We start from the raw sequence: 13,019 nt of genomic DNA, 5'->3' as shown, positions 1-13,019 counted from the left end.
TGAGCCATCTCAATACTGGTTTCGATAAAGTTAACATGAAGGCTTGCCCCATCTGGTTATGTGCAAGTTACCACGACTTGGTGATGCTGAGGAAGACCTTGAGATGAGCCTTAGGGTCTCCTGACCCATCAAATCTATCAGTTTGCCACTTAGATTTTTTTTGGAATTCTTGCTCTAGAGAAGAAAATCATTTTCTCAGATCTACTACTTAGCCTTCTAAGCCTTTTCCTGCTAGAATCATGTTCTCCAACTGCTCTCTGAGCTTCCTTTCTTTCTTTTTCTCCAGAGGCTCAGAGCGGATGTGTGCTACAAATTCCTCTTCTTCATCTTTGATCACTACCTTAGGAGGAGGGACCCTGGAATAGGCCCCTCGTTGACCATTGGGACGGGTAGGTGAAGATCCTCTCTGACCAGTTGGCCGGACATGCTCTGGTTCCCTTGAGTCAGCTCAGGAAGAATTTCCACGATGACTTGTAGCTCCATTCTGTTCCACATCTCTCGTAGCTAGTGCTGGCTCATTCCTGGGATTAGCTTTGAGAGGATTCTGAAGTGTATGCAGTATCTGAGCTATCCCACTTTTGACTTCAGTCATTTCTGTCTGCAAGGTCTCCATGGGACTGACCCAGGCCTGTTCGGGTGTTTCCATGTTGGGTGGATCCATGCTTACTGGAAGGTGTTAAGCACCCATTCTGCCTGGTTCAGCCTATCTTTTTGCTAGATGCTTGAGAACGAACATTTTTCACAATTATTACTATTCCACATGTAGGGCTAAGTTATCACACATATATAGTAAATTACTATAACTCTCCTACTCAAACTTTCAAACCTGATTCCCCCGATAAGGTAAACTCGTACCTCTCATTCTTCCTTGATACTTAAAATATCCAAATTACCCAACATTTTTCTTTTATTTTTAAATCTTTATTCAACTCCTAATTACGTGGGACCCACTCCTTCTTCTTCATCTTCTTTCTCCATGGAAAACAGGGATGAGGGAACCATCCCCCGCTGCACCTCTCACCTTGAACCGACAAGGTATGCGAATCGACCAGGTTAGTGAGTGTGAACTTGAAAAGCAAGATCGAAGAAGCAAAGGTGTTGAATCTAGTGATTTGGGTTGGTGGTGCCATGTTGCTGACACTCCAAAGGAATGCCACTGATGAACCCAAACTCATCGTGTAACTGTACACACACGGCGACAAACCAGCTCGTCCAGCAAGGGACCTCCTCACGTTTTCACTAGGTCTCAAATTGAAGGCTTCCAGGGCTTATCAAGTCTCTATTTAGTAAATCTGGATGTCATACAGATGAGTTCTCTGAAAAGGCTACCAGGAATGCAGACAAATCAACAGTTTCCAAAGCCAAGGAGTTTTCAAACCAGTGCGTGAAGGTGCTAAGAATTTCACCAAATTCAAAGGGAAAGGTACCAAATGGCATCAACGTCTTTTGTCAATAGAGGTACCTTAATGAGAAGGAGAATATGACGGAGAGTGGTGGTGGTGGCGGCAGCGGCGACGGCGGCCATAGGAGGTCCTTCTTAATGGCCATCAAACGTCACTCAGCAACCAAATCCTCCTTGTATTCGTCATTTTCATTAGGATCTTCTTCTTCGTCGTCCTAGAATAATCCAAGTGGGTTTTATGAGTTGCAATCCTTTAGGAGCTATTTTGGATTTTTGCAATGTTTTCAAGGTCCAAAATAGCTAATAAAAACTTGGGTAGAGGCTGGATCTGCTGCTGTCTTGATACCTCAATTCTAAATTTATGTCTCTCTCTCGTGTTATTTTTGGAAGAGTTTATTGTGTGTAGAAACACAACCCTAAAATGATGCAAAAAATAATGAAAAAACAAAACAAATAATGCACACAGATTTACGAGATTCGGCAAGGTTGCCTACGTCCCTGGTGAGATGAGATCCTGCTTCACTATCAATGAAAATAGGATTATAGCGCTCGTCCCTCACACCTCTCAATATTGCTTGCATTACATAGAAAGAAACCATCGCTACAGATATATAGTGAAAAATCATAATCTGAAAAGTATACAATTACCCTCAAATAAAAAATTTGAGCGGGAGGCTGCACCCCCTACACCCCTTGTTATGTAGGGGGCCTCTTGCCCCCTTGCAACCCCCACAGCCTGCTAATCGACTAACGGGACTACTGTCATACCTATCGAGATGCTACACCAATACTCCCTGGATTAAACTATGACGGAATACAAGACATCATACACTAATACTATGCCCCTCCTATCCCCGCCTTCTATTGGTTGAGTCATTTGCTACAGGAAAACTGGCAGCATACCTAATCTTCTCTGTCCCCCTTGTTATTCAAGCTTAGACAATTTTGATAGTCCTTGCTTGAATGGTTAGATGGTGATCTACACTTGATTTCCTTCTTCTTCTTCTTTTTTTCTTTTAATAAAAAGCTAAGATTTATTAAGGTTATCTTTGGTTGTATGGGAAATTAAAGGGAAGGGAAGTGAAAATTTTTATACTTAAAAATAAAAAAAAATACATATGTAATCGTTACCCATGTGACTTTAACATTAACTTTACTTTGCATCCAAAACCTTTTACTATTTCTAACAAAAAAAAGCCTTTGCTATAATATGTAAAATATATTATTACTAAATATGGTTAAAAAAATCAAATAGTTTATATAATCATATGGGGATATGGGGTAATGATAATACACATATTTTTTTTTTTTTAAATATGAAAATTTCACTTCCTTTCCCCTTAAATTTCCATTGCAACCAAAAAAGGAAATCAAGGGAAGAGAACCTCTTCCAAAGAAGATGATCTCCCACGCTTTGGCCAGCACTCCAGAGGTAATGCGTGAATTTGGTTTCCAAAATTGTAGCAAGTTGCTCCTAAAAAAATAGAAAAATGTGATCTTTTCAGCAGTTGGCCGAGGTTCCTTTAAAATAGGAAAGTATTGATCTTGTAGCAATCGCTTGAAGAGGAGGGGAATCCCTTGCTCACGACTTTGGGGTTCTTCTAGAAGGCTGAGTCAGCCTATAGATGGCGCAGATGCAGTCCACGCATGGGCTGGATCCTGGATGGGCATGACTTCTTGGTGGGCTGTTTTCTTTGGCCTCGAAGCGTGCTGATCTCTTAAGAATTTTTGAATTGCTGGGTTGGGCCTCAATGGCTTCAGCAATGATATCTGGGCCTCCATCAATTGATGAACTTAGTGATGAGCAGAAAACATGATTCACGTTATCTTGTAATCCATTCCAACATCCTTCTTAGTTAGACAAGCTTGATGCACCTCATAATGTTTAATGAGGTTTTCTAGCCCTACCTTACTCTTCTATCAACATCTCTTTTCGACCGCATACTTAAGGGTGTCAATTTCTGGCCTGGCCTGGCCTGGCAGCTCGATCGAGCCCGACCGTTTAAAGCTCAAATCAGCTTATTAATAGGTCATTCCAATGCAAAGGTATTACCGGACAGGCAGCGTCCGACTAGGACTGCAAAGATTAATAGTCCAACTCAACTCGACATGTTTAAAGTCCATTTATAGTCTGGTTAGAGCTCGTTTAGAGCCCGTTTACTATGCACAACACATTTGGAGATCGTTTAAAACCTGATTATAATCTGGCTAGAGAATGTGTCATTAGCTTGTTTAAAGCCCTCTTAATCTGATTATTGATAGCCCGATTAAAGATCGATACCAAACCAAAAATTTATAAATGAAATCATACATATCATATGAGGACAAAGGGGTATGTCACGGTGCAAGGTCCTAAAATATTAACAATCACCCACCATTTTATAGGGGAAAAGATTGCAATATTTTTTGCTTTCCTAGAAGATCTTAGAAACTGCACCACTGGACAGGTTTAGATAGACCTTAGACCACTAGGGATGATACTCATAGCTGTGTGATTGTTTTCAAAATATCCATTCTTCATAAAAGACACTTTCAAAATACCCATTCTTCACCAAAGACTTTGGCCACAAAATTCAGAGGGATCCAGCAAGAGGCAAAGGAGGTACCCATTGCATCTAAAAAGTAGAGAGCTAGAGTTACTACGAGCCATATTATGTCACGTAACGTTAAAGATTAAGACCACCTATCATTGCTCCAGAAGTCAATGGGCTGAAGTCAAAGGCTGAACAATTTTAGGGGTAAAGAAGGTTATCTGGTCGCGTCGCCGCTGCATCAGTGCAGGTTAAATGAGGGGTGTACAAGTGCATCACAGGGATGAATTTTTATATTTCACGTTAATGGGGTCGTCGACATTTCATTGTCCTCCGCGTCTAGGTGAAGAGGCTATACAACCACGGAAACTTATTTTCCCATTAGTTTATATCAATGGCACAAGTAGAGGTATAGTAGAGAGATCCATATTTTTTCCAATTAACCAGGTGCTTGTATGAGTCTAGGTTAGGTTCATCTACCTTTAATTACTAATTGATCCATGCTTGAGTATATAGCAATAATTTTAGTGTATTTCATTCAGAAGCTGAAACAACATGGTTTCTTATGAACAGATCAGATTGGTATTCAAAATGAAGCTACCGACTCAGTCTAGAATCTTAGGTCCATAGTATGCAAGCTGTAGACGGGTTCAGTAATTTGGTGGAAGACGAGTGAACTAAATGAAAAAGGAAATTCTGAGATTAATCTGGTATAAAAACTAGAATCTAATGAAGTGCTCGGTGATCAGCCCAATCTATGGCACAATATTATTCTCTTTGATAGAGGTAGATATATCACAGTTTTAAAACGAATCATATCATGTAAAGGAAGCCGCATTATATGTGTGTTTGGTTCTTCATCCGTGCTTTCCTTGCAGATATATTCCTAATAATCATTCTCATCCTGGCTATAATACCAATAAAGTGCTATGTGACTTGCCCAACCTATTGCGCAATATTGTCCGCTTTATTTGGTAGATCTTATAGTTTTAAAAAGTTGATTGCAACACATGTGTATTCCATATCCCTTGGAGACATGGGATTTCCCATGGTTCTACACCTAAAATGATGCAAAAAAGAATAGAAATTGCAAACATATAATCGCACAACATAAATATGAAGATTTATGTGGTTCAGCAAGATTGCCACATCCATGGTAAGATGAGATCTATTTTACTATTGATGGAGAAAAGGGTTATAATTGCTCGTCCTCACACCTCTCTCAAATTGATCACATAGAAAGAACTCTAGCTATAAATATGTAGTAAAATTTTGTATATGTAAATTACTGAAATACCCGTATAGCGCTAAGAATTTTCTTGAGAACTACCGCCTCTAAACCCCCCCCCCACCATGGAATCATTAGCCTACCGAAGCCTCATTAACGAAAATAATGAAAAGTGGCTCCATTCCTCTAAACCTTGAGGGCCCTTAAGCCTCTTAACAGCCCTTCAAAATTAGCCCGCTTATGAAGCGATGGAATACAAAACATCATATGCCCCTTCCCCCCACAAACAAATGCCTTATGTAATTGGATGGATTCTTTGGATGGAATTTGAAGTGCGATATAAAAATTCAATGTAGCATTTTTCCTATTTCTCTTTCTGTTTGATGATATTTTTCTTTTAATTAAAAAAAAAAAAAGATGGAATAAAGAACTATGTCAGTGTAGTGCTCCCTAAGTCTTGATGCAACTGGGTGTGAAAAGACTAAGTTATCTTGTGCACTGCGTATTTTTACACTCAATTGTATCTAGGCGTAGGAAGCACTAGACTGGTGGTGTTCGCTTGCCCATAGAAAAATAACATTTCCTCTTACTTTGCGAAAGTCAATTTTGAAACTTTGATCGTAATCTAATTTGTTTAGGTGTTCCCAGTTTAGAATATTTAGCATATTTGTAGCAAAAGGGTAACCACTACAATTCTGGGAATAGGTTTTGTCAACAAAATCAGGTCAGACTAAGGTCCTTTGTTCTTGAAGGAGATAAAAGTCTCAGAAATGTGACTTGAAAACAATATTTGTTTTCCTTCTTAAGATAAATCAATTCTCCTTTGGACTGAGTTTCCCTGCACATTTTAGTTCACCATGGGTGATCAGGACCGCTTGAGGGGGGAAAAGGTCACACAAGATTCTTGAACGCTTGATTCATGCGATAAACTTCACCACGCTGTCAAGGGAAGCTTTGTCTTCTTTTAAATATGAGTGAATTACACTTCCCTCCCTTGAATGTTTCATCTATTACACTCAGACCCCCTGTGAAGCTTGTAATTACAAACGTACCCTGTGGTGTTAACACTATTAGAATCAAGTGTTAAATGTCTTTTTTACCCTCATCCCCTTTGTCTAAAACTCTAGTCTTTCAACTTCTCCGTCTTCGTTTCCAACGGTGGCCTGTGAGTCTTCCCTTTTTCTTAGGTGATTGTATGTTGCATCACCTCTACATTTACAATAACTAAATAAAAAATTGATTAAAACCCTAGTTTCATCTCTATTCTTCATCTTCCCTTTCCTAATAAGCTATGAGATTGAGAAAGAAATGGGAGAAAAACTAAAAAGCGGCAAACGGGTATTTTCTCTTCTTAATCAGGGCTCAGGTTCGCCTTTTCTCAGGCAACTTAAGGGTCTTCACCAGTGGCTACAAACAACGGTTGCCTGTGAGAGAAGAGATAAGATCGTCTCACCGCCCTCCAAGTTTGCGCCACCAATGCAGGTGGAGAGATCTATCCCTGATGCCTATCGGCAAATGCCAACACTTTTTCATCATCATCGCCCTTAACAATCAGTTGTAAGAAGAGAGAGAGAGAGAGAGAGAGAGAGAGAGAGAGAGAGAGAGAGAACTTGAGTCGGATTGATAACGGAGAGGGAGTATTAGAGAGGCACACCAATTTGCAGAACCCTAAAATCCTTTAATCCCAAGTTCAAAAACCCTAAATCCCAATCGGAACCATATAGCGCAAGTTCTGAAGTATCGTTTAACATGTTCATAACCCTAAAATCCCAATTGGAACCATATAATGCAGATCATGTTAAACCCTCTCTCCAATTTCAGATTTCAGAACCATATAGCGCAAACTCAAAAACCCTAACTCTCCCATGGTTTCTCAATGAAGAAGACGATAATAAGGGTTGAGGGCAAATAGGTCATCTCCATTGGATCAAAGGTAATTTGGGGTTTAATGCAATTTTATAACACATGATTTCTCATTTTACAGTTTCTCACTCACGATCAGGGTACGGTTGATAGAATCTACAACTTAGGAGAGAAGAATTTGTAATTACAAACTTCACAGGGAAAAATTATGTTATAGATGAAACATTCAGGGGAGGGGAGTGCAATTCACTCTTTAAATATTGATGGCCAGGATGATTATTCTTTGCCTAATTGTCAATCCTAGAGAACTCGAGCCTACAAAATTCATGGCAGACCAGCCCAAGTACATGAATCCTTTCTAACAGTAATGGTGGCAAAGGAAATAGACCACCTGAAATTCAATTTCAAGGATGACTACTGTAGTAATGCCCACTACCCCCAACAAAAGTATATGACACCAGGCAGGCAGGCAAAAAGGTCTGTCCAAAGTAGCATAATGTGAAACAGTTGAAAGTGGAGCTTTCAGGGCCTCACTAGTAATAAGCCAATAATTAAAAGTGAAAACTACTATACCCATTGTTTCTAATCAAGAGATAACCCATCAAGTTTATATGGCTCCAAAATTAGAATTTAGAGTGGGAGACAACCCATCAAATGTTCTTTTAATTATTAAATAACATAAGTAAGGCTGTTAAGGGTTAACATCACACCAAATCAGGGAAATAATAGCCAGGAAGACGTTCTATCAAAAAGAAAAAAAAAAATTTGGGAAGGGAGAAAGATTCTCCAAGAATGTGGGGTTGCACCCACATAGAGGGGCGAAATGATCCCCCTTATGAAAGGTAGAAATGTTCACTCTCTTGATGCTTGCAGGTGTATTTTCATTAGCCCCGTGTCAGTGCAGAAACCATGCACTCAGATAGGATGATTATTCTTTGCCTAGTTGCCAATCCTAAAGAACTCGAACCTACAAAATTCATGGCAGATCAGCCCAAGTACATGAATCCTTACTAATAGTAATGGTGACAAAGGAAATTGACCACTTGAAATTCAATTATAAGGATGATTGAATTGAGCACAATTAAGCTGTTTTTTCTACAAATTTTTTTCTTAGGAAGGCAAATAAAATTATTACCCCCAAGAACACCCAAAAAATTACAACAAACAGACATCAAACACCCCTCATTTCTTTCCTGACAAACCCACCACTAACCCTCTTCTTTCATACATCCCAATCCCAACACCCCACCCCCACGCCCACCCCCACTACACCAACCTTCTTTGCTCTCTTCCCAAGAAAAAAAAAAATAATCATAATAAGATACAAAAGAGAATCACCACCCTCAACCTAAACCCCCACTCCCCTACACGGTGCAGTGAAAGTAAAACAATACAAGTCCCCACTTACACCCTCCCCACCACACAAACCCACACCCCCCCCCCTCTCCCTACCCGACCCAGATCCAGATCCAGACCCAGACCCAATCATCTTCTCAATGAAAAGAAAATAAAAAAGGGTCCACGTGTCCTTTTCCTATCCTTGAACTTTGTAAATCTTTGTAAGGACCCACCTACAGAAAAGGGAAACAGATCATGTGGATGCCAGGTTAGCAAATTGCACCATAGCCTTTCAAGGTCGTCTCAACCCCTCCTTCAATTAATCAGCTGCCCATTGTCTGCACCACCATGGGTATCAGAAGGTGGCGCATTAGTTGCAGTATGTGCGGTATTGCCCATCTTCTTAAGGTTCTGCTGGTGATACACTTGCCGTAATCTCTCTATCTCCTTCTTCAGTGCTTCTTGGTGAGCTGCATTAATTTACACAAACCCACCACGTACCTTCAGCCCCTAGTTCAGCTTAAAGCCTTAAAAAAAATAAAAACATATACAGATTCTACAAAAACTACCTACGTAACCAAGAAAAAGGCATTCTTTTTGTCTTTCCTAATATAAATCTAAGGTGCATCATTGATGGGACTTAGGTAGAAGCCATTCTTAAAGGTTAGTCATTAAAAAGGGTGCTCAAGTATCTATAAGTCCTCATATCAAGTTATATACATTTGATGTGGATTATTACTTTTGTTTTCCGTGAGAAACCCTAATAATTTTTAAATCATAATTATAAACTAGTAATGATCAATATTTACCATCTTTGAATATCTTATCTTGTGCAAGCGCTGCGATTCTTTGCTTGAGAGCACTATTATCGACGTTAAGCACCAATCGTTGATGATCAAGAAATGCGACTCTCGGTGACAATGCTGATACTTCCGTCTTCATTTCCATGTCAAATTTAAGAGAAGAATCAATAACCAAGTGATTTGAAAGTATAATTAAGGTAATTAAGACATTATATATATTATGGATATTCTCGACTATTTTACCTAAAAGCTCAAACTATTAAAGAAATAATGCATCAATATATACATCAATAATTGAGATACATACTTGTAAGGATGTTACACTGCGTTCGAGCTCCGAAATGTATTGTAGCTTCCTCACTCGTGACCTCTGCGCCGATTGCCGGTTGGCTAGTATCCTATATTCAAATCAAGATCCATAATGAATAATTAATTAAGATTAATCCATGAAGTTTATGAAATATAATTCTCTTAATTATGTGTCTTAAAACTATGTATAATTCTCTTATATACCTTTTGACCCGTTTAGGATCAACAATGGGATCACCATTAGCAGAGGTAGGAGGGACAGGAGGGTCAGGTTGGCATGAGCTCTGGACCTCACCGGACTCATTCTTTAACTGTTGATCAGATGGTGTAGGCTTCTCATCGTTAATACTGTTGTGATCTGACGGTGTAGAAGGATTGGAAGATGATACCGTGGGAGGTACATTGGCTGAAATGTCATCAGAGAACATAGACATGAGTTGTTCATCATCTAATCTATCAAACTCATGGTTGGAAGGCCTTAATGTGGCTGAGGAGCTTCTGCATTCTTCCACAAGAGGGGCTTCAAGGAAGGCAATTGAGTCACTTGCCGATCTCCGGTGAGCGCCGCGCTTTACCGATGAGAAGTCGAGGAATTCATCAACCCATGAAGGTTGTTGTGAAGGCTGTGGTTGGTGTTGGGTGGTGGTGGTGGTGGTGGTGGTTGTGGTTGGCATCAAACTACCCATGGAAGGTATCCTTTGATGTGTGAAATTAGGCCAATTGGGTGTCATATTTGGGATTTTGGGAGGTAATTGTGCCATCCTATGTATTCTAAATGACAGAATTTAAAGACAGAGAGGAAAGGAATAGAGAAGAATGAGATAACAACTGAATTGAACCAACCACCAACCAACTAACCAACTGACTCTTATCAAATCTTGCTATACCCAACTTAGGATGGGAAGTTAGAACTAAGAAGAAATGAGAGAGAGAGAGAGAGAGAGAGAGAGAGAGTTAGCAACAGCAACAAGTCTTCATCTTCTCTTGTTGTTCTTCTTCTTCTTCCTCTTCTTGAGGGTCTTCTCCTCTCATCTCCTTTCATTAAACTTTGTTGCTGTTGTTCTCCATCTCTATCTATTGATTCTGTTAAAATCTTCTTTTTTTTTGCTCAACCCCACCCTTTCTTTCTCTCATGAGGATGTTTTTTTCAACTTTTTTTCATTAAATTAAATTTTTATTTTTATTTTATCTATCTTTTTCATAGGCCCAGAGGTTTTGGAGGGGAAGGTCACATGGGAGATTGAGACAGCTAGCTACAGCTGGGAAGGGGTTGGGTCTCAACGGTTTTACTGGAAAGGCGCAGTAGTTTAATAACTGGCGGAATCAGCGACCACGTGCCGATGTGACCGTCAGCTTTGGCACAAGCCTTATTATAATCTAATAAGTGTCACGGAGGATCATTTCCTCTACATTCCTATACTCACCTTCATTAATCCTCTATTGTTGGATTGATCTATCAATGGTTGGGCTGCATGTGCATGGTAGAACTATGAAAGGTATGATGAACCATGAAAAGTTGAACCAAATCAATGAAATCGAACCGAACCAATTGAGATTAGTTCGAACTGATATGAGCTTATTGGATTCATAAAAGGAAAACATTTTTTTTCCATATATATTTTATGGGAAGAGTTCTCTGTTTGGGAGCGTGGCTTCTATACCACGTAGGAATCAATGGGAGCGCATATGGAAGCATCAAGAGGGCGAACATTTTTGCCTTTCATGGGGGTAGGGTGATCATTTTTTCTCACTCATGTCTGGGCACAGCCCGGGACAGAATCTTGTTTCCTTATATTTATATGATAAATCGAAACTAGTAAACCTAATCCAAACTGATAAGAGAACCAAACCTAAACCAAAATTAATGCATCCTTATTAGATCACATTTTGAAATCATTCATTCTTACATCGAAAACCAATGAAACCAGACCAAAACAAACCGATTCAATTGACCGATTGACACCCCTTCATGAACCTTTGAAAAGATATATATATATATATATATAATACAAGTAGTAATATATAGATGTATAGTTGGAGGTGGAGGATTTAGGAGGTTGAGCTGTGAGGGAGGAGGAAGGGGAGATTGAAAGAATCATAAATATCATGTCCTCCCATGTGAAATCCTAGCACGCCCCCCCACCTTCTTTTGCTTTGTCTCCAAACCAGGCCTCACATGGTGGCTATATGTATCTGTGGGTCACCTTTTCTTCCTTTCTTTCTTTAACTTCTATCACACCAAGCCTCACTGCACTTTCTAGGTAATTTCAAGATCATATCAAATTGGCATCTATTTATTAATTGGGAAGTTTTTGAGGGGAGACAATAATAATGATTAGTGAAAAGATGGATCAATAAATATATTAAGTCCTTATCTATACCCAAGTTTAAAAAAAGCTTTCTGTAAACTGGACTCTACCGACAAATAAAGATTTTGGACTCTCTCTCTCTCTCTCTCTCTCTCTCTCTCTCTCTCTCTCTCACAGAGAGATTAAGGTGATAAGGTGTAAGGACAGGACCACCCAAATGGATGGACCACTGTTACCCCACCCCTTAACATCACATGGAATTGTATCATCCTAGATCTAAGGTCCACAAATGTTTGATCTGTCAGCGCAAAATCCAAGGATTTATGGTCTTTGCCCTTGTTTTGGTGGCTAAGTTCCATAATCCCACCTCCACTGTCATTCAAGAATCTGATCAAACATGTTCTCTCTCTCTCTCTCTCTCTCTCTCTCTCTCTCTCTAATGGGTATTTATTCTTTAGGAGGAATTTGAGTTCCCAAAGAAAATTCTGCTCTACCGTACAAGGGAGAGTAGAGAGGAAGGACGGTTAATATTGTATAGTGGAGAAGCATTATTGCATGTGAGGAGGAGAACCTGAAGAGGAGAGAGAAGAGACAGCTGTTTTATAAAGTAGAGAGAGAAACCCAAAAAAAATAAAATAATTCCCAGTTGCCACCCTATATGAAGTGAACATTTAGATGAATGAATTGAATTTGAAGATGGATACATGCACAGTGACTGCATGGAAAGAGAAGGTGCATGGTATAGTGTCAGGTGATGGGGCTCATCAGGATCGCTACTTGCAAAGGCTGCTCCCACTAGAGTTAGGTTGATACTCCTTGTGGACATTCTTGGATCAGATAAACCTCGTTATTGGCTCTTTTACTTTAACTTTCAGCTTTGTCATGGAAACCATATCTGCAGTTCAGTGGTAATAGTTTGAAGAACATAGCTATTAGCTAGGGTCTGGAAAATTGTTGGGTTGGGATCATGGTTTTAGTGCACAGTATTGGATTGTGTATCGGACATTTTCAAAATTAACACGATATCAATACTGAACCGATAAGTTTATTCTTGGTTTTCTTTAAAAAAAAAGGATATTTTTACTGTTTTACCCTTGGACCTTATTGTTTCACCGGTACAATATCAACGCGGTTTCAAGATCAATGACTAACAATATCGATACAAGCAATTCTATACCGATACCTCAAGGCTCAAACTGTCACACCCCGTTCTCACTGAACCGAGCCGGTGACCGA

General features: G+C 39.5%; 1 protein-coding gene across 1 annotated transcript; it reads right to left on the bottom strand.

Annotated features, from left to right (window-relative positions):
• Positions 1 to 8,458: 8,458 nt before the first annotated feature.
• LOC122091906 (basic leucine zipper 61-like) lies at positions 8,459 to 10,594 on the bottom strand. Its single transcript, XM_042662148.1, has 4 exons — positions 9,679 to 10,594; positions 9,473 to 9,563; positions 9,172 to 9,298; positions 8,459 to 8,832 (listed from the first exon to the last, which is right to left on the bottom strand). The coding sequence occupies exons 1-4, from the start codon at positions 10,233 to 10,235 to the stop codon at positions 8,678 to 8,680; spliced, it is 930 nt and encodes a 309-aa protein (XP_042518082.1). The 5' UTR covers positions 10,236 to 10,594; the 3' UTR covers positions 8,459 to 8,677.
• Positions 10,595 to 13,019: the final 2,425 nt, after the last annotated feature.

Source organism: Macadamia integrifolia, chromosome 10 (assembly GCF_013358625.1).
Source record: "Macadamia integrifolia cultivar HAES 741 chromosome 10, SCU_Mint_v3, whole genome shotgun sequence".
Lineage (NCBI taxonomy): Eukaryota > Viridiplantae > Streptophyta > Magnoliopsida > Proteales > Proteaceae > Macadamia > Macadamia integrifolia.
The sequence above is the reverse complement of the archived record's forward strand: the minus strand, read 5'-3'. Positions and strand labels throughout refer to the sequence as shown.

What these genes read in the sequence shown, in the direction of transcription:
- LOC122091906 (XM_042662148.1), bottom strand. Translation starts at nt 10,235, where the DNA reads ATGGCACAATTACCTCCCAAAATCCCAAATATGACACCCAATTGGCCT. An exon ending in GATCCTAAACGGGTCAAAAG is followed by an intron (nt 9,564 to 9,678) that starts GTATATAAGAGA and finishes ATTTGAATATAG; the next exon opens with GATACTAGCCAACCGGCAAT. An exon ending in GCAGTGTAACATCCTTACAA is followed by an intron (nt 9,299 to 9,472) that starts GTATGTATCTCA and finishes ATGGAAATGAAG; the next exon opens with ACGGAAGTATCAGCATTGTC.